We start from the raw sequence: 22,513 nt of genomic DNA, 5'->3' as shown, positions 1-22,513 counted from the left end.
TTAGTGACCCTATCAGCTCCAGGCCCATGAAGAACCACAGAGGAGGCAAACAAAGAGCAAAAATTCCCATTGTTATGCTAGTGGTGGGCCTGGGAGCTCTTGCCATCCTGTGATGAAAGACCATGGTGAGAGAGCTTAGTCGATTTGTTGGGTTTTTTGGATCCTAGGATTCAATAATCAATTTTGACAATTATAGCATTGTTTATTGAAACAAAAAAACATTGCAGAATACATTCTTGCCCACTTTTTATGGGAAAGTACATATGTACATATATGCTACAAAAACAATTAGAAAATACAAAATAAAATATTACTGAGATTATACAAATTTTATTTGAATCTCCTTTTAAACATCTCAGTCCTTTCCCCTATTCCATATAGCCAGAGCTTCGGTCCTGGTTAATAGCCGATTGCCAATGAGGGAAAAATCTTGCATTCTTGAAGTTTCACTCTAGTTAGCTCTTCTCAGATCCATAGGAGATTGAGAAGAGTGGTTACAATGATCACTAGCCAAGTTGCTGTCCGAGCTACTTCAGAGGAGGAGGCTGAAAGAGTAAGAAAATGCAAGACATTTAGGTGTCCTGATTAATTTGTTGAGAAGGGGAAGGGGTGCTGAACATTGGCATGGGAGCTTCTATAGCAAGGGAATGTATTTCCTTTCTGAATCCAGACACAGTGTCCCCTGCACATCCTTTTTCCCAGATGAGCAAGAGCTCAACCTCCCAGATGTAAAGTAGAAAGAACACAGAAATCCTTTCAATATTACTGGTTTAGCTGAGTCCTGTACATGAAGATTATCTTGGCATGTCTGTGGGCCTAGAAAAGAATCATTCTCCTACACTGGACAGCAGTTAAGTAGGGCAGACCTTCAAGTGCAGTAGTTCATATGTATGCTAAGTTTAGGGGAGAAAGGTTTGCCTGTTTATCCACACTACCAACCATCAGTACCAACTCAGTGGGGAAGGAAAAAAAAATAAAGGAAACTAAGAGATATAGAAGTATAAAGCAAGGGAGAGGAGGAGAGGAGAGTGATAAAGTATGGAAGGGCAATTAAGGATGCTCTTCTAGGATAATTTAGGTAGCTGAAAAGTAACAAGATGGGCTTAGACCTTCAAAAAAGAAATGTATTATTGCTTTCATCCTCTCTGTGAATGGGCAGTCACTTTCATTCTATAAAGAACAAGGACTGTGTCTCTTCCTTTTTCTGGATCTCAGGATATGGTGTTGATGTAAAGGTGATTTTAGAACCACCCAGCCAACTGGTGGTCTCATGGTCAGACACCAAAGTCTTATATTGGATCTTCGGTGGTAGAAAAGCAGGGCGTATCATGAAAGACTAGAAGAGACATGACCACTTGGTTGGGAAGAACACAGAACTTATAGTTTCTATAGTTCATGTATGGGAGCAGAGGCAAAGAAATCAGTGTAGGTGAGCAGAGTAGACTGGGTCCAGGAAGACCATGGAAGAGCCATGTTCCCAGGAGCAACAATCCCTAGTGACTGGGTGTGAAAAGGATCTCAGGTAAATGTTGGCACCACAGGTATGAGTTATTCTGGAGAGATTTATACACCAGGGCTTGGGGATGTGATTTCAGGGGTGTGAAGAGTACAGGGCCTAGAATGCTGAAGAGAGTGATTCAAATTTATCAAGTGGCCCCCCAAATCCCTAGAGTCTCTATAATTAAAAGGACTTGGTGGATCTAATTTAACTACCACTCACTGAAGGCTTCTTAGATACTGTGGTAGGTAGTTACCTGTATTGTCTAATTTAATTCTCAGAACAGTACGCGATAAGAACTATTATTTCATCTTATTTAAGAAGAACATGACTTGGAGAAGCTAAGTCACTTGTTTAGCTAATAAGTAATAGTCACAGGATTAATCCCAGGTGTGATTGATTCCAAAATCTATAATTGTAGCTACCCCACAATGGGACCTGTGTAGGCTTGAGAGAGAGCCAGGAGTGATGCTCTATTGAGTGGGGCCTCCCAGGAGATAGAGAAATCTGAAACATGAAACCCAGAGTTTGCCTTTCCAACTTTATCAAGGGGCATACAACTGGGGAAGAGCAGAAAATCTCAGTCTTAAGGCCAGGTTCTCTTGCTCACCACTCATTCCCACTCATGTTCATCCACTTGGCCCTTCTTTCTTTTGCTCCTCACTCCTGATTAACCATTTCTTGGCCCTTCTTTCCTTTGGTGTCTACCAGAAACACCTTTATGTTGCTGCACAACAGTATCTGGACTGTTCCTCTACTTGCCTTTTTCCTCCCTACTCACCTTGAAATCTCAGATTATCCTGCAAGGACCCTGCCCTCAGATTCCAGGACCATGCACTTATTAAAGCAGGGAAGGAAAAGGGGACATGAGAGCCCTTTGCAGGTGAGGACACTGAGCTCCACAAAGGTGAGGGAAGCTTGCTGGGAGCCCATGTCAGAGACACAAGAGAACCCAAGTCTACCACACCTCACTAGTTCCTTTGGGATTCTCCATCAAACTCTATGACAAGTGGATGGAAAAGATCCCTACACTTTTCTTCATTCAAGAGAAAACTAGTTACCCTGTGCCCACCTCAGCTCCCTTGGCAGTGTCTCTTACCTTGTTCACAGGGTGAAGTGAAGTTGATTGTGCTGTTTTGGCTGCTTACAGGATTGCTGACTTGGCAGGTATAAGACTTTGAGTAGTTTTGTGGCGTGTGGACCACTTGAAGCACACTGCCCTGTAGCTGTTTTGGAAAGGACCCTGATTCCCAATACCAAGTGTAGTCTACAGATTGGTTCTGGATCACACAGGATAGCATCAGTTTGCAGTTGTTCATTTCCCATAGCTTCTTGACTGTTATGACAGGCTTCTGTACAGGGTCTGAAGATGAAGATGTTATAAGATGAGACAATAGGTTTATGCATTTATGAAGCTTTTATGCTGGGAGGTTTTAGCCAACAAAGTGCAAAGGGAGGTCCTGAGGAGCAGCCATGGAGAAGAGGGCCCTGTAGAGGGAGCTAGTGAGCAGCTTTGACCTCTGTAGGCTTCAAAGGGAAAGAGCTACTCCTTGGCATGAAGCTAAACTGGATCCAGAAGAGGGAGCCAGTTACCCAGAAACAAAATGGAGTTACGCCCATCTGTGGGCCAGAAAGAACAGCAGAGTTTTAGCACAGAGATCAGCTAGAGTTGAACTTGATATCCCAACTGGCTGAGCTACTCAGGGCCCCTTCTCTAGAAATGACCCACACTTGGCACCTTAGCCCATCAGTCAATCTTTCAAGAGTTCTTGGGCTCAGACACAGTGAGAGTCCTGGGGTAAGAGATACTGCTCTACACCTTTCCTGAACTCTGGCAGAACTACAGAGAACCTCATGGACCTCCTGGTGCAAGCTGGTAGTGATGAATTGCATCTGTTAACTTTGGTATCTCAGTGCCTGCTACAGAGCAGGTATTTTGATGAAAGGGAAAGGTGAATGGATGTAGGGATGGATGTGTGTAGGGATGAAGCAGTTATGCAATAGAAAAGACAAAATACTCACTTTACAGTGAGACAAGCTTGGGTCCTGGACTTGACTCTGAGAGAGTGGCTCTGAGAGGCAAGACAACTAACCCTCTGAACTCCTTCTCAAATGTAAAATGACCCTACTTCATAGCACAATGTTAGTAAGATACAGTGCCATCATCTATGAGTAAGTGCTTTTGCTGGGTGTGATGTATGCATGTTGAAGGTCACAGCATCATCACTGATTTCATTCTGCAGGCAGATGGGTTGAGATGTAATCCCATCATATGCTCCTTCCTTGACTAGGACTGCTTTACCTGAAATCCTCTGAGGTCTTTTCCTTCTGGTCAAGGGTAAAACACCTACAGAATCAATGCAGCTCAGAAGTCATAGGATTAAAATGTAGCAGAGAATTGACCCAATCAGAGCTGACTTCTGAGTTGTAGGTCTGTGAGGGGCAATGGAAGCTCTACCAATCTGACCTCCTGAACTCTAGTTCCATCTCCTCCATGAAACCTTATCACATTGCTGGACTCCTCTTGCATACTTTACATGAGCAGTATTCATATGCTTACTCATTTCCTATGGTCTGGCCTCAAGTCTTATAAACCTTCCGCATTTCCCATAGTAAGCAGATCAGCCCTGAGCACTCCAGAGCCAGATGGAGCAGTCTGGTTCCAAGATGCCCCCTTTGAGCTTTAGAAATTCCTGAGCTGGACAGAAGGATGATCCTTCCACTAATCGCATCCTCAGAGCCTTATCCAGAGGCAAGTGTACTAAAGCCACATAAGCTTATGGCTTGTAGGATATTCAGAAATTTTGTAAGTTGGTTGTGAAATGAAACCGATAGCAGTTTACAGTTGGCTGTGATGGGAATATTTGCCACAAAATCTGGTAAATGATGTATATTTCAGATTTTTTTTTTTTTTTTTTGAAAATCACTGTAGGAACCTTTGAATATTTCCTGTTGCTAGTACATCTTGCAATTTTAGGACATATGATATGCAGGAAGTGAGCAAGAAGGCGATTCTAGCCTCTTAGACCAGGGACCATCATGACCCATGTTAGTGGGACATGAATATATACAATTTCTTCATTCTTTGCAGCATTTTAGCATTTTTAAGGCTCCTCACCAGACACAAAATCTTCTGGCACATTTTTTTTTGGTTATAATTTTATTATTTTTGACTGTACCATGTGGCATGTGGGGTCTTTGTTCCTCAACCAGGAATTGAACTCAACACGCCCCCTGCAGTGGAAATATAGAGTCTTAACCACTGGACCACAAGGGAAGTTCCAGCATTTTAAAAGTGTTTTCACTTTCATTATCTACTTTGATTCTCATAACATCCTAAAAAGATATAATTATCCTCACAATATGATGAGGAACGCAAGGATCTGAGGGGCACATCTCCCTTGGATGTCTGCCCAGCCCTCCTCCTCTAATAATTGACAATATCCCCAAGAACCAAGTTTCTGCCTTATAAGCTGACTCTTTGGACCATAAGAGTTTAAATCACATACCTGAACCAAGATGGGCTAGTCAATTTCTCTTTCTTGAGAATTTAAACTAAGAGATATGAAAGCCTAGAGAGAGATAGTGTACTGGCAGGGATCCACTTTCACACTAAAGATTCCAGTGGCTAGAGGCTCTAGACTGGGCCAGGGTCTCATTCTTCCTCATCTTCAGTCATTTTCAACTCTTCTAAACTTCTTTCATTGCTTTAAGAAGTCATAGCTTTAAAAAAAAAATCTCCTCTTTTCTAAAGGTATATCAAGTTGGCCTCTATTACTTGCCATCAACAGAATCTTACCTAATGGGACAGAGATGTCAAGATCTATCTCCAAGGTCACACAGCCAGTAAGTGTGGTCCCGTGGTTAAGAATCTGCCTGCCAATGCAGGGGACATGGGTTCCATCCCTAGTCTGGAAAGATCCCACATACTGCAGAGCAACTAAGCCCATGCATTACAACTACTGAAGCCCACACATCCTAGGGCCAGCAAGCTGCAGCTACTAAAGCCCACATGCCTAGAACCCATGCTCCACAACCAGAGACCACCACATTGAGAAGCCCATGCACTGCAACAAAGAGTAACCCCCACTTGCCACAATTCAAGAAAGTCTGCATGGAGCAATGAAGACCCAGTACAACCAAAAAATCAGTTAAAAAAGAAGAACTCAGAACTTATTTGGATTGACCACAAGAGAACATGAAGAGAATAGAAAGGAAACCATCTTTATTGTCTCCTTCCTCTTCAAATCTTAGACTCTCTAATGTCAGAAGAGGTTTTAAATGTCCCAAAGTTATCTACTTTGGGGTCTGCTGGCCCAGACTCACTTCCAAGTGGAACTGGCTCCAGGAGAAATGGATTAAGCCTGTCCTGAGGTTTTTTTCTCCCCCTCCCATGGAGAGTCCCCAGAATCACCAGGAAGCTTTCCAGTGATCTGTCTGGGTCCCTAGAGTGGCGACTAGCCCTTTGGTTACCCTAACTCACCAAGCACCATTAGTGAGATCTTCCATTCCTCCTCGTCTCCATTGTCCTTCAGCACCCTCAGGAGGTAAGTACTGCTGTCTTCCTTCTGGATATTGCGGATGAGCAGTGCGCCACTTTGAGGATGAAGCGTGGCCCTGTCCTTAAATTTAGTATTGAAGTACATAGGCTCATCAAATTCCCACTCTACAATCTTCTGGTCAGTAGTATAAAACCAGGTGAGTGACTTGTGGTTCTTAGGCAGATTGGAGATGTGTAGAGTCACATTGTCGCCAGGGATTGCATATTTTGAATGTCCTGCCAATGAAAGTCAGAATGAGTGAGACCCATTTTAGAGAAAGCAGAGCTGCCCAGTAGCCCAAAGCCTGGGCTGGTGGAACAAGGAAGAAGGGAGAGATTTTTGCTTGGGAGGAGAGAGTATGATCTTTATCAGAGGACCTGACCCCTGATAGGGAATTCAGTGAAAGCTAGAGCTTGAGAAGTGGGCATGGGGATAGGCAACGTGCTTATAATCCATCTAATTCTACCCTAGATGATAAAGAAAAGGGACACTGAGCTGGCCCTGCCTCCCTTCCTTACTCTCATACCAGAACATTTTCAAATAAAATTATAAGTCACATTTCCCCTCTGTGCTTGTGCTCCCTGTGACTCAATTTAGTTCCCTAGCAGTGGCTTCCCAGTTGGCATTAGTGGCAGCTAGAATACACCTGCCAATGCAGCAGACACAAGAGACACGAGTTCGATCCCTGGGTTGGAAGACCCCCTGGAATAGGAAATGGCAAACCACTCCAGTATTCTTGTCTGGAAACTTCCATGGACAGAGGAGCCTAGCAGATCCATGCGGCTGCAAAGAGTCAGACATGGCTGAACAATGGAGCACACACAGCACTAGGCAAGAAGTAAAGGAGACACAAGGTTTGAAATGAAGGGGAACTAGAGTTATTCAGTGACAAAGTATTATAGAAGAGTGAGCATTTTACTAATAAAAATATCGTGCTATTTTTCTGGCTTTTGTGATCTTTGTATTTGTCAGCTTTTTAAAAACTTGTGACACATTGGGACTTCTGTTCTCATTCTAACTACATTTATTTTTGTTCCTATTTGTATTTACAGTTCTATTCTTTTTCTCGTGAGAGCACCCCAAATTGTATAAGCCTCAGTTCTAAAAGACCTGATTTCATGAAGGCAAGAAGAAAAGGATGATAGCCAGAAAATAAAGATGAAGGGAAGTCTGCTGACTTTTGTGAATGAAAGAAATCTATGTATAAATGTATAGACTGAGAAAGAGCAGTGAGTGCTCAGTCACTTCAGTCATGTCTGATTCTTTGCAACCCTATGGACTGTAGCCCACCAGGCTCTTCTGTCCATGGGGATTCTCCAGGCAAGAATATTGGAGTTGACATGCACTTCTTTAGGAGATCTTCCCGACCCAGGGATCAAACCCGTGTCTCTTATGTTTCTTGCATTGAGAAATAGCAGTAGAAAGAAGCTTAATAGGAGAGGAAAGAGGAAATAAATCTCTATCACTCTTACCTCATGTACTGATACACAAAACCTCACATTGCTTAGCATTGTATTTACACCTACTTTTTGGGTTGGCCAAAAAGTTCATTTAGGTTTTCCCATAGGCTGTTACTTTCCACATGTCTATCACTTACAAAAACATTCTTTTGAATAAAAATTAAAAATACCTATGTCCCCAGGTCTTTCAAGTTCCTAGTCATTAATCCTTCCAACTATCCATTGAACAGTTAGTTATGGAGCATTTAACCTATGCCTGTTTCATTCACAGACACATGTAGGCATTAATTTCCACAGTGCTTCTGATTGGTCCATCCCATACTCTATAATCTCTGTGACATAATCAATCAGTCCAAACAATGCTGGGAGCCAGCACGGGAGTTCCCACCCATGACAAGTTCATGCGGGAGAGCTCTGACAGGCAAGGCGAGTCCAGGGCTCAAGGGCCCCCCTGGTCTGCCTAAGCGTCTACCCCCAAACCAGAATCTGTCTGTTTTATTATTTCATGATTTTCACCAACTCTTCTGACATTAACGGGGGGCTATCCCCGACCACCTTTCCCTGAAGAAAATTAACTTAGAGCTCTAGTTAATAATTTTCCCGGGCATAATAGGAGTGTTTCAATTCAAACCCCTCTGATGACTTTCTAGCTTGCCTGACAGGTTTGTTTGGACTCCTGCAGCTACACATGTGATTGTTCACAGCCTCCCAACCACGAGAGGCATGGGACGCTTAAGATATTCTAACAATGCAGAGCTTCTCAGAGAGTTAAAATTGTTAGAATAGAACTAGTAGAGGATTTCTTTGTTGAGCTAATGCTTGCTGCCAAGTTTCCATATCCCTTACCTACTGTGTCCCTGGGAGTGTATTGATTAATATAGTTGGTATATAGAAATGTAAGTAGTAGCTTTAATGTTTGTAACCTTTGACCCTGGAGTTAATTCTTTTCTTGTTATAACCCATCACACTTTTGCCCTATAGGAATGCAACTTTATCTAATGCTTTCAGAGGGTGGCGCCTGACTTTAGAATAATCACCTTTAGAGAAAAATAAGTTTTCTGAAGAAAGGGTCATAAAATGTTAACAAGCCTCCTGGCCAGAAGGTGATGTAAATCACCTAAAGCTTTTGCATATGATAAGTTTGCAGAAAGAAAGCCTGGCTTCGATAAGGATCAAGGACTGCTGACCTTGCATGACTCTACCCCTCCCCACCGCCCCATTATCCTCTATGCACAACTTAAGGTATAAAAACTACTTTGGAAAATAAAGTGTGGGCCATGCTCATCAAGCTTGGTCTCCCCATGTCGTTCTTTCTCTTTCCTTTTCCTTTTCAGGCTGATTCCCTGGAGTGCAGGGGCCCTCTGCCTTCACTTTCCTGCCTGGGCTTCTAAGACCCACTCGAGAAGGTGCCTAAGGTGGGGCACATTCAGCTATTCGAGAGGGCGCCTGCGGCCTACGTGAACAGAGCAAGTCCCGTGCTGGGGCTTTATTGGCTTTCTGCATAAACCAAGGAATATCAGCCTCTTTTCTCTCCTCTATTTTCTTAACTGCAAATATCTTTCCTTATCTCTTTCTCTATTTCTCTCAGTCGCTGATGCCGTCCTCCCGAGGGAACCCCTGATCCAGCCGGGGCAGGACCCCGGCAAAACAACAATATTTGAACAATGACTACATGCCAGGTCATGTGCTAGGCTCCAACACCAGCAATGTAGACTGTCTCTTACCTCTTAGACCATACATTCTCTTTAGGATTTCAAAATTACTGGACATGTATTCTAGACTTGTTCTCATTCCATTGCTTGTTTCCATATGAATTAATAAAAGTGGTGATAATAGACAGCCTAGGTCAGTGTTTTTCAGCCTTGGCACTATTGACATTTTGGGCCGGAGAATTCCTTGTGCAGGGATGTCTTTGTGTATTGTAAGATGTGTAGTAGCCTCCCTGGCCTCAGCTCACTAGATGCCAGTAACATCATTCCAGTTGTGATCTTCAAAAATGTCTCCAGACAATGCCAAATGCTCCCGGGGAGGCAAAAATCTTACCACCTTCATTCTGGTTGAAAACTGTTGGCTTAGGCATCCTTGGTAGACTTTCCATTGAGTCTCAAAAATATGCTGAAGAATATAACACAACCCACAATTAACCACTTTATTTCTAAGTAGGAAGTCACCGCCATCTACCAGGATGGCTTTTTTTTTTTTTTTTTTTTTAATCATTACTCATACGTGGTAAAGGAAGGGGGAAGGAAAGCTGCAACATCCTGTTCATGCCTATATCTTAAAACTCATATCATATTAAAGTAATCCATTTAATACCGATTACTTGCCTTTATCACCAGACTCGGAGAAGGCAATGGCACCCTACTCCAGTACTTTTGCCTGGAAAATCCCTAGAAGCTTCCTAAAGACAGAAAATGAGTCTTATGAATTAAACTCATTTCCATTGTAGTATGATAGTTAAGAACATGGGCTCTGGAATTAGACTATTCAAATCCTGACCCTGTCACTTATTAGCCGTGTAACTGTGAACATTTTACCTGACCTCTCTGCCTTCATTTTAGTTTATCTTACAGAGTTTGTGATGGTGAAGTTCATGTATCAAGTTTACTGAGTTAAAGGATGCCCAGATAGCTGGTAAAACACTCTTTCTGGATGGTCTGTAAGGTTTTTTCTAGCAGAGATTAACATTTGAATCGGTAATTCAAATTTGACTGGGTAAAGAAGATCACCCTCACCAATGTGGGTGAGCATCATCCAACCTGCTGAGTCCCAGAATTGGACTAAAAAGAAAGAATAAAAGCAAATTTCTTTCTTCTGTGAGCTGGGGTATTCCATCTTCTACCCTTGAACATCAGTGTCCCTGGTCCTTGGACCTTAGGACTTGAACTACAACCTAGACCACTGGCTTCCCTGAAGCCTCTTTGTGGAAGGATGAATGAAGTTGAGTCTACTGAGAATGAAGATTACAGAGTGTATAAACTAAAATTGTGAGTCTATATATTCTCAGATCTGTGGATTTCTATTGAAACTACACAAGTAACTTTCTTGGCCTTCATCTTACAGATGGCAGATCATGGGACTTCTCCAGAGAAGTACAGAATATGGATTATGCTTCCATAACCATGTGTGTGTGCTAAGTCACTTCAGTCATGTCTGACTCTGTGTGACCTCATGGACTGTAGCCCTCCAGGCGCCTCTGTCCCTGTCTATTCTCCAGGCAAGAATACTAGAGTGGATTGCCATTCCCTTCTCCAGGGTATCTTCCCGACCCAGGGATCAAACTGACATCTCTTATGTCTGACCTGCTATGGCAGGCGAGTTCTTTACAACTAGCACCACCTGGGAAACTGTGTGAGACTCATTCTATATATTTGTATATACCCCATTGATTCTTTTTCTCTAAAGAACCCTGATCCAGAGTAACACAAATAAAATGCTTAGGATATAATTTGATTAATTCAAATAATCAATACACATAAAATACTTAGTATAATACTTGGAAGATTCAGTTCAGTTCAGTCGCTCAGTTGTGTCTGACTCTCTGCGACCCCATGAATCGCAGCACACCAGGTCTCCCTGTCCATCACCAACTCCTGGAGCTCATTCAAACTCATGTCCATCGAGTTGGTGATGCCATCCAGCCATCTCATCCTCTGTTGTCCCCTTCTCCTCCTGCCCCCAATCCTTCCCAGCATTCAGGGTCTTTTCCAATGAGTCAACTCTTCTCATGAGGTGGCCAAAGTACTGGAGTTTCAGCTTTAGCATCAGTCCTTTCAATGAATATTCAGGACTGATCTCCTTTAGGATGGACTGGTTGGATCTCCTTGCAGTCCAAGGGACTCTCAAGAGTCTTCTCCAACACCACAGTTCAAAAGCATCAATTCTTCAGCACTCAGCTTTCTTCACAGTCCAACTTTCACATCCATACATGACCACAGGAAAAACCATAGCCTTGACTAGACTGACCTTTGTTGGCAAAGTAATGTCTCTGCTTTTTAATATGCTATCTAGGTTGGTCATAACTTTTGGTTAGTAGATAATAAATGTCATGTATTGATTATTATTATTACCTACATTACTTTTGTATCCATAAATTCTATACTATGTATAAATTATTGAGATGTTTAACACCTGCCATTGAATTCATTTTATTGTGCCAAAACAGTGGTAAAATAAGGACTAGAACTTTTTTAGGAACGAATGCCTATCTGTGAATCTGAAAGTGTAGAATGTGGTGGAAGGGGGCAAAAAAAAAAAAAAAAATTGCAGCAACTCCTGTAGAGGCTTTTACTTATAAGCTAAATCTAGTAAAATACATAAGCATGCACAAAAGACAAACAAACCAGGTCTTTGGTTAGGACATGTGATGATAAGAAAGAGTCCCCAGCACCATGGTAAGACCAGAGAACTTACCTGAAACTTCCTTGGGCAAAGAAAAATGGGAATGAACTCAATAAGGAATAAAGAATACAGGGCATATAGACTGAAGTTATGATTCAGACTCAGTTATAATATACATTATTTATCCATGTGAAAATGAAGTCTGCTTTATAATAATAAAGCAGGGAACATTTCATGCAAAGACAGGCACAATAAAGGACAGAAATGGTATGGTCCTAACAGAAGCAGAAGATATTGAGAAGAGGTGGCAAGAACACTCAGAAGAACTATACGAAAAAGATCTTAATGACCAGATAACCACAGTGGTGTGATCACTCATCTACAGCCAGAATTCTGGAATGCGAAGTCAAGTGGGCTTAGGAAGCATGACTTAGAACAAAGCTAGTGGAGGCAATAGAATTCCAGTTGAGCTAACCCTAAAAGATGATGCTGTGAAAGTGCTGCACTCAATACACCAGCAAATTTGGAAAACTCAGCAGTGGCCACCGGACTGGAAAATGTCAGTTTTCATCCCAATCCCAAAGAAAGGCAATGTCAAAGAATGTTTGAACTACGGCACAATTGCACTCATCTCACACGACTTGCAAAGTAATGCTCAAAATTCTCGAAGGGAGGCTTCAACAGTATGTGAACCAAGAACTTCCAGATATTCAAGCTGGATTTAGAAAAGACAAAGGAACCAGAGATCAAATTGCCAACATCTATTGGATCATAGAAAAAGCAAGAGAATTCCAGAAAAACATCTACTTCTGCTTTATTGACTACACCAAAGCCTTGACTGTGTGGATCACAAAAAACTGTGGAAAATTCTGAAAGAGATGGGAATACCAGACCACCTTACCTGCTTTCTGAGAAACCTGTATGCAGATCAAGAAGCAACAGTTAGAACTGGACATGAAACAATGAACTGGTTCAAAATTGAGAAAGGAGTATATCAAAGTTGTATATTGTCACCCTGCTTATTTAACTTATATGCAGAGTACATCATGAGAAATGCCGGGCTGGATGAAACCCAAGTAGGAATCAAGATTGCCAGGAGAAATATCAATAACCTCATATATGCAGATGATACCACTGTTATGGCAGAAAACGAAGAGAAACTGAAGAGACTCTTGATGAAAGTGAAAGAGGAGAATGAAAAAGTTGGCTTAAAACTCAACACTCAAAAAACTAAGACCATGGCATCTAATCCCATCACTTCATGGCAAATAGATGGGGAAAAAATGGAAAAAATGTTTCTTGGGCTCCAAAATCATTGCAGATGGTGACTGCAGCCATGAAATTAAAAGACGCTTGCTCCTTGGAAGAAAAGCTATGACAAACCTAGACAGTATATTAAAAAGCAGAGACATCACTTTTCCGACAGACTTCCGTCTAGTCAAAGCTATGGTTTTTCCAGTAGTTCAAAGCTATAGTTTTTCCAGTAGTCAAGTATGAATATGAGAGTTGGACCATAAAGAAGGCTGAGTGCCGAATAATTGATGCTTTTGAATGGTGGTGCTGTAGAAGACTCTTGAGAGTCCCTTGGACCACAGGGAGATCAAACCAGCCAATCCTAAAGGAAATCAACCCTGAATATTCATTGGAAGGACTGATGCTGAAGCTGAAACTCCAATACTTTGGCCACCTGATGCAAAGAGCTGACTCTTGGAAAAGACCCTAATGCTGGGAAAGATTGAAGGCAGGAAGAGAAGGGGATGACAGAGGATGAGGTGATTGGATGGCATCATTGACTCAAAGGACATGAGTTTGAGCAACCTCCAAGAGTTGGTGAAGGACAGGGAAGCCTGGCATGCTGCAGTCCATGGGGTCACAAAGAGTCAGACATGACTGAGCGACTGAACTGAATTTACAACATTAAGATCTTGTTTGTCCAGGATATCCCCAACACATTCCAAAGAACTTCAAACTAAAGTGTGAGGAGGAGGGAGAAGCTATAACAGAGTCACTGAAATTGTGAACATTTCAAAGGTGAACACCATGTCTTACTCAATTTTGAATCCCCAGAATACTTGGTCCACATTTATTGTTTAGTATAGACTGGATGGGACAAAAATCCATACATAAGTGTTTCCATTCATCTCCTCATAACCTCCAAGTAGTCATATTTTTATCCCACTTAGCTTCCTTTTGCTTGGTATGTGTGTGTGTTAGTTGCTCAGTCATGTCTGACTCTTTGCAGGCTCTTCTGTCCATGGGATTTTCCAGGCAAGAATACTGGAATGGGTTGCTGTTTCCTCCTCCAGGGGATCTTCTTGACCCAGAGATCAAACCTGTGTCTCTGCATTGCAGGTGGATTCTTTATCACTGGGCCATCTAGGAAGCCCTCCTCTTGCTTATTTCTTAAGATTTGTTTGACCTTTATGAGGAACCACTCAAGTTGGTTTAGAAAATAGAGGTTCTATAACATTATGGCTCAAGAGAATGAGAATCTCTGAGCTGCAGAGGAATGGAATAGTTTGAGAAGACTGAAGAGGGCAGATAAGTGTATGATAGGAAGTATTGCTATAGCTTATAAATTGGATTCCTTTTAACATCTTTTGAGAGACTTCAGGTAGAAATCTGAGTTATTTTTAATTACCTATGAACAATGAACTGTGTTTCTTAAGTATCATAATGTGCCCACCTGGGCCAGTGTAGCAGCCCTGTCTTATGGTTGTGTGTGTGAGTCACTTAGTTGTGTCCAACTCTCTGTAACCCCATGGATTGTAGCCTGCCAGGCTCCTCTGTCAATGGTATTCCCAAGCAAGAATATTGGAGTCAGTAGACATTCCCTTCTTTAGGGGATCTTCCTGTCCCAGGGATTGAACCTGGGACTCCGGCACTGCAGGCAGATTCTCTACCATCTGAGGCACCAGGGAAGTCTTATGGTTGGGTCCTGGATAAAAGGATAAAAGATGACTATTATGACATATACAGCAGAGGAGCAGTGAAGAAGCTGCCCAGAAAGTTATTTCTCAAAAGAACAACATAAAAGAGAGCTTAGTCTACCATTCATGGTTTTAGACATCTACAAATCAATGAAAAGCAGCTAAGAGAAACCTTGAAATAAAAACCCAGCAGCCTCAAATGGGCTGAGACTCATGCTTGAGAATAGCAAAGGAAAAGTGAGTTTTGGGGAAAGGATATGAAAAAAGAAAGAATATAGGTATACATATAGCTTCCCTGGTAGCTCAGCTGGTAAAGAATCCACCTGCAATGTGGGAGACCTGGGTTTGATCCCTGAGTTGGGAAAATTCCCTGGAGAAGGGAAAGGCTACCCACTCCAGTATTCTGGCCTGGAGAATTCCATGGGTTGTATAGTCCATGGGGTTGCAAAGAGTTGGACACGACTGAGCAACTTTCACTTTCACTTTCATATGTATAGTAGAATCACTTCACTGTACACCTGAAGCTAACACAATATTGTAAATCAACTATACTCCAATATAAAATAAAAATTAATTTAAAAAGGAGAAGTAAGTTTTGTTATGAAATGTCTAATGAAAGTGTGGCCTTAAAAAGCCACATAAAGATAGAAACAGTAGAAAGAATACTTGATTAACCATTAAAAAATGGAAAAAATTCTACTCTTCTAAAAGGATCCTATAATCCAGTCACAAGTTGAATAAAGATGCGTTAATATTACTATTATAATATAGATTGCAAAAATTAACATACAGACATTGTAGTGCAATTTGAGATATCAAAGTGGTGGTTTAGTCTATTACAGAGGATTTTCTAGTAAATTCAGATAAATTCATTGATATTTTCCTTTTATTGTTGTTATTGTTCAGTCACTCAGTCATGTCTGACTCTTTGCGACCCCATGGACTGCAGCACTCCAGGCTTCCCTGTCCTTTACCATCTCCCAGAGCTTGTTCAAACTCATGTCCATTGAGTTGGTGATGCCATCAAACCATATTGTCCTCTGTCATCCCCTTCTTCTCCTGCTTTCCATCTTTCCCAGCATCAGGGTCTTTTCTAATAAGTCAGCCCTTTGCATTAAGTGGCCAAAGTATTGGAGTTTCAGCTTTAGCATCAGTCCTTCCAATGAATATTCAGGGTTGATTTCTTTTAGGATTGACTGGTTTGATCTCCTTGCAGTCCAAGGGACTCTCAAGAGTCTTCTCCAGCACCACAGTTCAAAAGCATTGGTCCTTCAGTGCTCAGCTTTCTTTATAGTCCAACTCTCACATCCATACATGACCACTGGAAAAACCATAGCTTTGACTAGATGGATTTTTGTCAGCAAAGTAATGTCTCTGCTTTTTAATATGGTTTGTCATAGCTTTTATTCCAAGGAGCAAGCTCTTTTAATATCATGACTGCAATTACTATCTTCAGTGATTTTGGAGCTCAAGAAGATAAAGTTCGTCACTTTTTCCATTTTTTCCCCATCTATTTGCCATAAATAGATGGGACCAGATGCCATGATCTTAGTTTTTTGAATGTTGAATTTTAAGCCAGTTTTTCACTTTCCCCTTTTCCCTTCATCACGTGGCTCTTTAACTCCTCTTTGCTTTCTGCCATAAGGGTGGTGTCATCAGCATATCTGAGGTTATTTATATTTCTCCCAGCAATCTTGATTCCTGCTTGTGCTTCATCCAGCCAAGCATTTCACATGATGTACTTTGCATATAAGTTAAATAAGCAGGGTGACAGTATATAGTCTTGACGTATTCTTTTCTCAATTTTGAACCAGTCCATTGTTCCATGTCCATTTCTAACTGTTGCCTCTTGACCTGCATACAGGTTTCTCAGGAAGCAGGTAAGATGATCTGGTGTTCCTATCTCCTTAACAGTTTTCCAAAGTTTATTGTGATCCACACAGTCAAAGGTTGTGTCAATGAACCATAGTCAATGAAGCAAAAGTAGATGTTTTTCTGGAATTCTCTTGCTTTTTCTATGATCCAATGAATGTTGGCAATTTGATCTTTGGTTCCTCTGCCTTTTTAAAATCCAGCTTGAATATCTGGAAATTCTCGGTTCACATACTGTTGAAGCCTCCCTTCGAGAATTTTGAGCATTACTTTGCTAGTGTGTGAGATGAATACAATGGTGTGGTAGTTTAAACATTTTTTGGCATTGCCTTTCTTTGGGACTGGAAGAAAAACACCTTTTCCAGTCCTGAGGCCACTAATGAGTTTTCCAAATTTGCTTGCATATTGAGTGCAGCACTCTCACAGCATCATCTTTCAGGATTTGAAATAGCTCAGCTCAAATTCCATTACTTCCACTAGCTTTGTTTGTAGTGATGCTTCCTAAGGTCCACTTGACTTCACACTCCAGGATGTCTGGCTCTAAATGAGTGATCACACCATCATGGTTTTTCTGGATCATTAAGATCTTTTTTGTATAGTTCCTCTGTGTATTTTTTGCCACCTCTTCTTAATATCTTTTGCCTCTGTTAGGTCCATACCATTTCTGTACTTTATTTTGGCCATCTTTGCCAAATGAAATGTTCCCTTGATATCTCTAATTTTCTTGAAGAGATCTCTAGTCTCTCCTATTCTATTGTTTTCCTCTATTTCTTTACTTTGATCACTTTAGGAAGGGTTTCATGTTTCTCCTTGCTATTCTTTGGAACTCTGCATTCAGATGGGTGTATCTTTCCTTTTCTCCTTTGCCTTTCAGTTCTCTTCTTTTCACAGCTTTTTGTAAGGCCTCCTCAGACAACCATTTTGCATTGTTGCCTTTCTTTTTCTTGGAGATGGTTTTGATCACCACCTCCTGTACAATGTTATGAACCTCCATCCATAGTTCCTCAGGCACTCTGTCTATCAGATCTAATCCCTTGAATATATTTGTCACTTCCACTGTACAATTGCAAGGGATTTAATTTAGGTCATACCTGCATGGCCTGGTAATTTTCCCTACTTTCTTCAACTTACTTCTGAATTTTGCAATAAGGATTTCATGATCTAAGCCACAGTCAGCTCCCAGTCTTGTTTTTGCTGATTGTATAGAGCTTCTTCATCTTCAGCTACAAATAATATAATCATTCTGATTTCAGTATTGACCATCTGGTGATGTCCGTGTGTAGAGTTGTCTCTTGTGTTGTTGGAAGAAGGTGTTTGTTATGAGCAGCCTGTTCTTTTGGCAGAACTCTGTTGGACTTCTCCCTGCTTCATTTTGTACTCCAAAGCTAAACTTGCCTGCCTCTTCAGGTATCTCTTGACTTCCTACTTATTTTTATATATATATATATTTCTTTTTATAATATATTTTTTTTTAGTTTTTTAAGTAAATTGAAAAATATTTTTATTTGCCTTTTAACAATTCCATATTTTATTAGATAGAAAACTACTTAAAGTACTACTTTGATTTAATTCTAACAATAAGTAGTTGTTCATGTATCTGAATGCTTAGGATAAAGTAACTGTATTTATGTGCAGTTTATAAATGAGGCAGACCTTTCCTATGCTTACACATGTTTCTTGTCTATAGAAAAGTAAAACTGAAATGGTATAGGGGAGGGGAATCAGATCAAAAGAAGTAGTAATTTCATACAAAAAAGTCTACCCAGGGAGAAGAAGGAAGTGCTAAAGGGGAAATTCTAAAGCAAGTCATGTCATTTCTCGTAAAATTTTAAGAACCAAAAGAGATGTTTTAAAGATACTGACATGGAGTTATGTGCAACTCTTTAGTGAGATAAACTGTTTAGCAAACCTGTACAAACCTTTCAGGGAAGCAATTTGGCAATAGACATCAAGAGTTCAGATGTGTGTCATGGGGGCAAGATGAAGAATGCAGTGCTGTTTCCTGAGATGGGAAGTCTCATGAATTTAATTGGCCAGATGACAGTGACCAAATGCATAGTGAGGAAGCCCCAGGTTTGTGGAGGCTTATTACACAGCAATAGATAGCTGGAACAAAGATGAGGAGTTAGATTTTGGAAATGTGTTTGAAGATGTTTAAAAAGCAGAGATTCAGTTCTGTGGCCCAGGAGAGAGCACTGGGCTTTGGAATTTCCTTATGATATTCCTGGCTCTTATCTATCTCAAATTGTATGTGGTCACAATCACAGAGCATTTTCACATTCTTTATTTCATTGATCTTAATAATAAACCCTTGAAAAAATGGGGAGCGTATCATTATACCCATAATAGAGTTGAGAAAATTGAGACTCAGGAAGCTTTTACAATTTATAGGAAACCCCATGGCTTAGAACTCAGAACTTAGGTCTTAAAGCAATTATCCTCCAATTGATAATAAAATTAAGAAAAAAGAAGATAAGTCTTCTGATTCCCAGAAAAGGCTATTTCTACTGCACTTTGTTGTGCTAGAGGGAGACAGGGAAGATGCCTGCCAGTGAGGAGTGGGCCCAGAGATCAGAGAGCTGAGAAACTCAAGTCTGAGGAGGGCCAAAGGAGGAGATTTAAAAAATACTTCTCAAATTTCTCCACAAAAACATCCATTACTGGGAAAGAAACAATAATGATACCCCCAGGAAAATCTGGACAGATAGCCTGAAAGGAAGTTCTTTGATGTCATTCATTCATAGGATTAACAATTATTTATTGAGCCCATGCCTTGTGTTAGGCACTGTATTAGGTTCAGCAATGGACAAGGTCCCTGCAGTCACAGAGCTCCAGAAAACAGACAACCAAGCAGTTCACCAATCATAACCTGGAACCTGAGGCTTCTAGGAGGAAGTGACACAAGAATGGGCGGAGCTGGAGAGGGGGCATGCAGGACATTTCAGGCAGAAGGAAAGGCATGTATATTGGCCTAGAGGCAGGAGAGAAAGCACCTCCTCCAAGGCAAACAGCAAAGTTAAATTCAGATGAAATGTGGTTATGGGGTGTTGTTTTATCACTCAGTCATGTCCAACTCTTTTGTGACCCCATGGACTGTTGTCCACCAGGCTCCTGAGCCCTTGAGTTTTCCCAGGCAAGAATCCTGGAGTAGGTTGCCATTTCCTTCTCCAGGGGATCTTCCTGACCCAGGGATTGAACCCACATCTCCTGCATTGGCAGGTGGGTTTTTTGTAAAACCACTGTGCCACCAGGCTTTGGGATGAGGGAATCATAAACCGAAGATAAAAGAACTATCTGTAGGCATACTCTGGACATGAAGAGATTTAGACACAATGGCCTCATGTCTAAAGAAAGTGCTGAAATAGCCCGCTTCTCTTGGCATTTCTATCTTCCCCAACTATTGGATGAATACTTCATACCAGCCCCTACTCCCAAGATCATATTAGTGACCTATGAGTTGAGTAAGCCCCATGGAGCTCTCACATAGCAACAAGCAGCCTGAAGATATCTCGTCTCTAGACTTAGTGTAGGGGAGCAGAATGTGCCACACTAATATACGTCTCTTTGGCATATTAATTGTTTTAAGCTGGTTGTTTTCTAAGGAAATAGCAGACATGGTAAACATTCTGAAAACCTTGTACGAGTTACCCTTTCGTAAGAAACATTTATATTTGTAAGGGAAATCTCCGTTAATAAAGGTGTCTCCCTCTCTGTACCAGAAGAGGAGGAGGACCAAATCTCTAGAAACTCTTATCAGTGGAGAAGGCACTAACTTAAATCTGCCTAACAAACTTACCCTTATTTGCTGTGCTTTTCCTGATAACCTCCCAGAACTGTCACCCTCAACATTCTCTTTCGTCTTCAGCAGAGGATGGTACTTAAGATGAGGGCTTCAGCCATTTTAGCGAGTTACTTGGTTTTTCTGGGTTTCACCCATGTACACAATATTAAACTCTGATTTTCTCTTGTTAGCTTATCTCATGTCAATTTAATTCTTACACCAGTCAGAGATCCTAGAAGGGCAGAGAAAATTTTCTTCCTCCCCCAAAGCCAGTCATAAACCAGATCCAATATTCCGCCACCCTGAGAGGCCTTGCATGAGTAGCCAACAGGATTTCCTTTAAGTATTGCTATCTCATCTGCCTCAGAATCACATACTATCATAATTTTAAAATGCTATTTTGTTTCCCATGCTCAAACTCACTTTTACTCATTTTTTCCATAGTAGTGAACATTAAAGCACCTTTAATGAAAAAGACATAAATATTTATTAGGGGAAATAGCGAGAAAGGCAATAGCTTAGTTCTCAGTTCTCAGCTGACCTAGGAAGACAGGTAGTGGAGGGCTGGACAACTGTAACAGGAAAAGGAAAGTTGCCACACAGGGGATCAGAACACAGCCATGGCAGGATGAACCTTAACTCTTAATCAGATGTTCCAGGGTTTCCCTGCTACTGAGGCCTCTGCTCAGACTCTCACTCAGTGACCCTAGACAGAGCCATCCTTCCCAAGTTTCCTTTCCCACAATTTTGATTTCTCTCTGGAGCAATGACATTATTTACTTTTGCTCATGAAACAACTCCTTGCATAGACAGAGGTCTCAAAGAATGCCTCAAGGATCACGGCACCCCTGAGCCTACAATGTGGCAGCTACCCATGCAGCTTTCTGTTATTTGTTATGCAAAGAGACTTCACAGATGACAAACCATAGCACTAAATGTGAGAGGACTACTTCTCCATCTCACCAAAGTTCTATTTTTGTTGCTTCCCCTTGAGAAAAGAGATGGAGCCTGATTTTCCAAAGCTTAAGGAAGAATCCCCAACCCCGCTGCCAGGATGCAAATCCTTGCTGCCTGGAACCACTACTCCACTTCAGGTGGAGACACGCCCTGTATTCCCTTTTCCATCTGACTGGGCCTCCAGTGCACAGTTACAGGCAGACAATCTGTGGAAAGTACCTTGTATGCTGATTGCCAGGAACAAGTGAGGCAGCAGTAGAATTTCCAGAGTCAGAGACCACTCCCGCCTTCTGGAGCACATACTCCTCTTCTCCAGAACTTTACGGGAACTCTGGACACAGACCAGAGCCAAGCCAGAAAGAGACCAAAGGCACCTTTAATTCAAGGCTTAAGGTTAGACGTCTTCACCCAGAAACTCATGGGTGGGGCCTGGGGACCAAAAACAGGAAGCCCCATCGCTTTTTTTTTTTTTTTTTTTAATTAAACCACTAAGAAACTAAGAACAGACTTGCGGATATGGTGGCAGAGGGAGAGGGTGGGACGAATTGAGAGAGTAGCTCTGAAACACCCATTTGCCGGGGTCCGGCCCCGGTGGATCCAGGGAATTCGAAGTGGGGACGGCGTCGGCGAGGATCAGGAAACAATTGCTTAATTAAACGTTAATTAAGGATATAAAGAGTAATAGAATGAGGATAGCTCAGTGAGGAAATTCAGTGGAGAAAAGAAGCTGAATAATTCAGCCAGAAGGTAAGAGAAAGAACGACATGGTGAGACCAAGTTTCGGTGAACAAGGCCCGCACTTTAATTTCCAAAGTAGTTTTTATACCTTAAGTTATGCATAGAGGATAATGGGGGAAGGGGTAGAGTCATGCAGTAAGCCAGGCTTTCTTCCTGCAAACTTATCATATGCAAAAGTTTAGGTGATTTGCATCATCTTCTGGCCCGGAGGCCTTTTTCTCTAAAGGTGATTATTCTAAAGTCAGGCGCCAGCCTCCAAAAAGCATTAGATAAAGTTGCATTCCTACAGAGCAAAGGTGTGGTGGGGTATAACAAGAAAAAGAATTAACTCAAGGGTCCCAGGTTACAAACATTAAAGCTACTATTTCCACCAATTATATTAATCAATACACTGC

At 41.5% G+C, this 22,513-nt stretch overlaps 1 protein-coding gene across 1 annotated transcript; it reads right to left on the bottom strand.

Moving 5' to 3' along the window:
- Positions 1 to 308: 308 nt before the first annotated feature.
- CD48 (CD48 molecule) lies at positions 309 to 21,789 on the bottom strand. Its single transcript, XM_061401373.1, has 4 exons — positions 21,600 to 21,789; positions 5,982 to 6,275; positions 2,598 to 2,861; positions 309 to 545 (listed from the first exon to the last, which is right to left on the bottom strand). The coding sequence occupies exons 1-4, from the start codon at positions 21,679 to 21,681 to the stop codon at positions 466 to 468; spliced, it is 720 nt and encodes a 239-aa protein (XP_061257357.1). The 5' UTR covers positions 21,682 to 21,789; the 3' UTR covers positions 309 to 465.
- Between the last annotated feature and the right edge of the window lie 724 nt (positions 21,790 to 22,513).

This window comes from Bos javanicus, chromosome 3 (assembly GCF_032452875.1).
Source record: "Bos javanicus breed banteng chromosome 3, ARS-OSU_banteng_1.0, whole genome shotgun sequence".
NCBI classification, from domain to species: domain Eukaryota; kingdom Metazoa; phylum Chordata; class Mammalia; order Artiodactyla; family Bovidae; genus Bos; species Bos javanicus.
This window is presented reverse-complemented; position numbering and strand designations above follow the sequence as displayed.

Coding starts and splice junctions, on each gene's coding strand:
- CD48 (XM_061401373.1), bottom strand. CDS start 21,681: ATGTGCTCCAGAAGGCGGGAGTGGTCTCTGACTCTGGAAATTCTACTG. Junction 6,276..21,599: donor CCTGGCAATCAGCATACAAG/GTACTTTCCACA, acceptor TTTCATTGGCAG/GACATTCAAAATATGCAATC. Junction 546..2,597: donor CACTTCACCCTGTGAACAAG/GTAAGAGACACT, acceptor TTACTCTTTCAG/CCTCCTCCTCTGAAGTAGCT.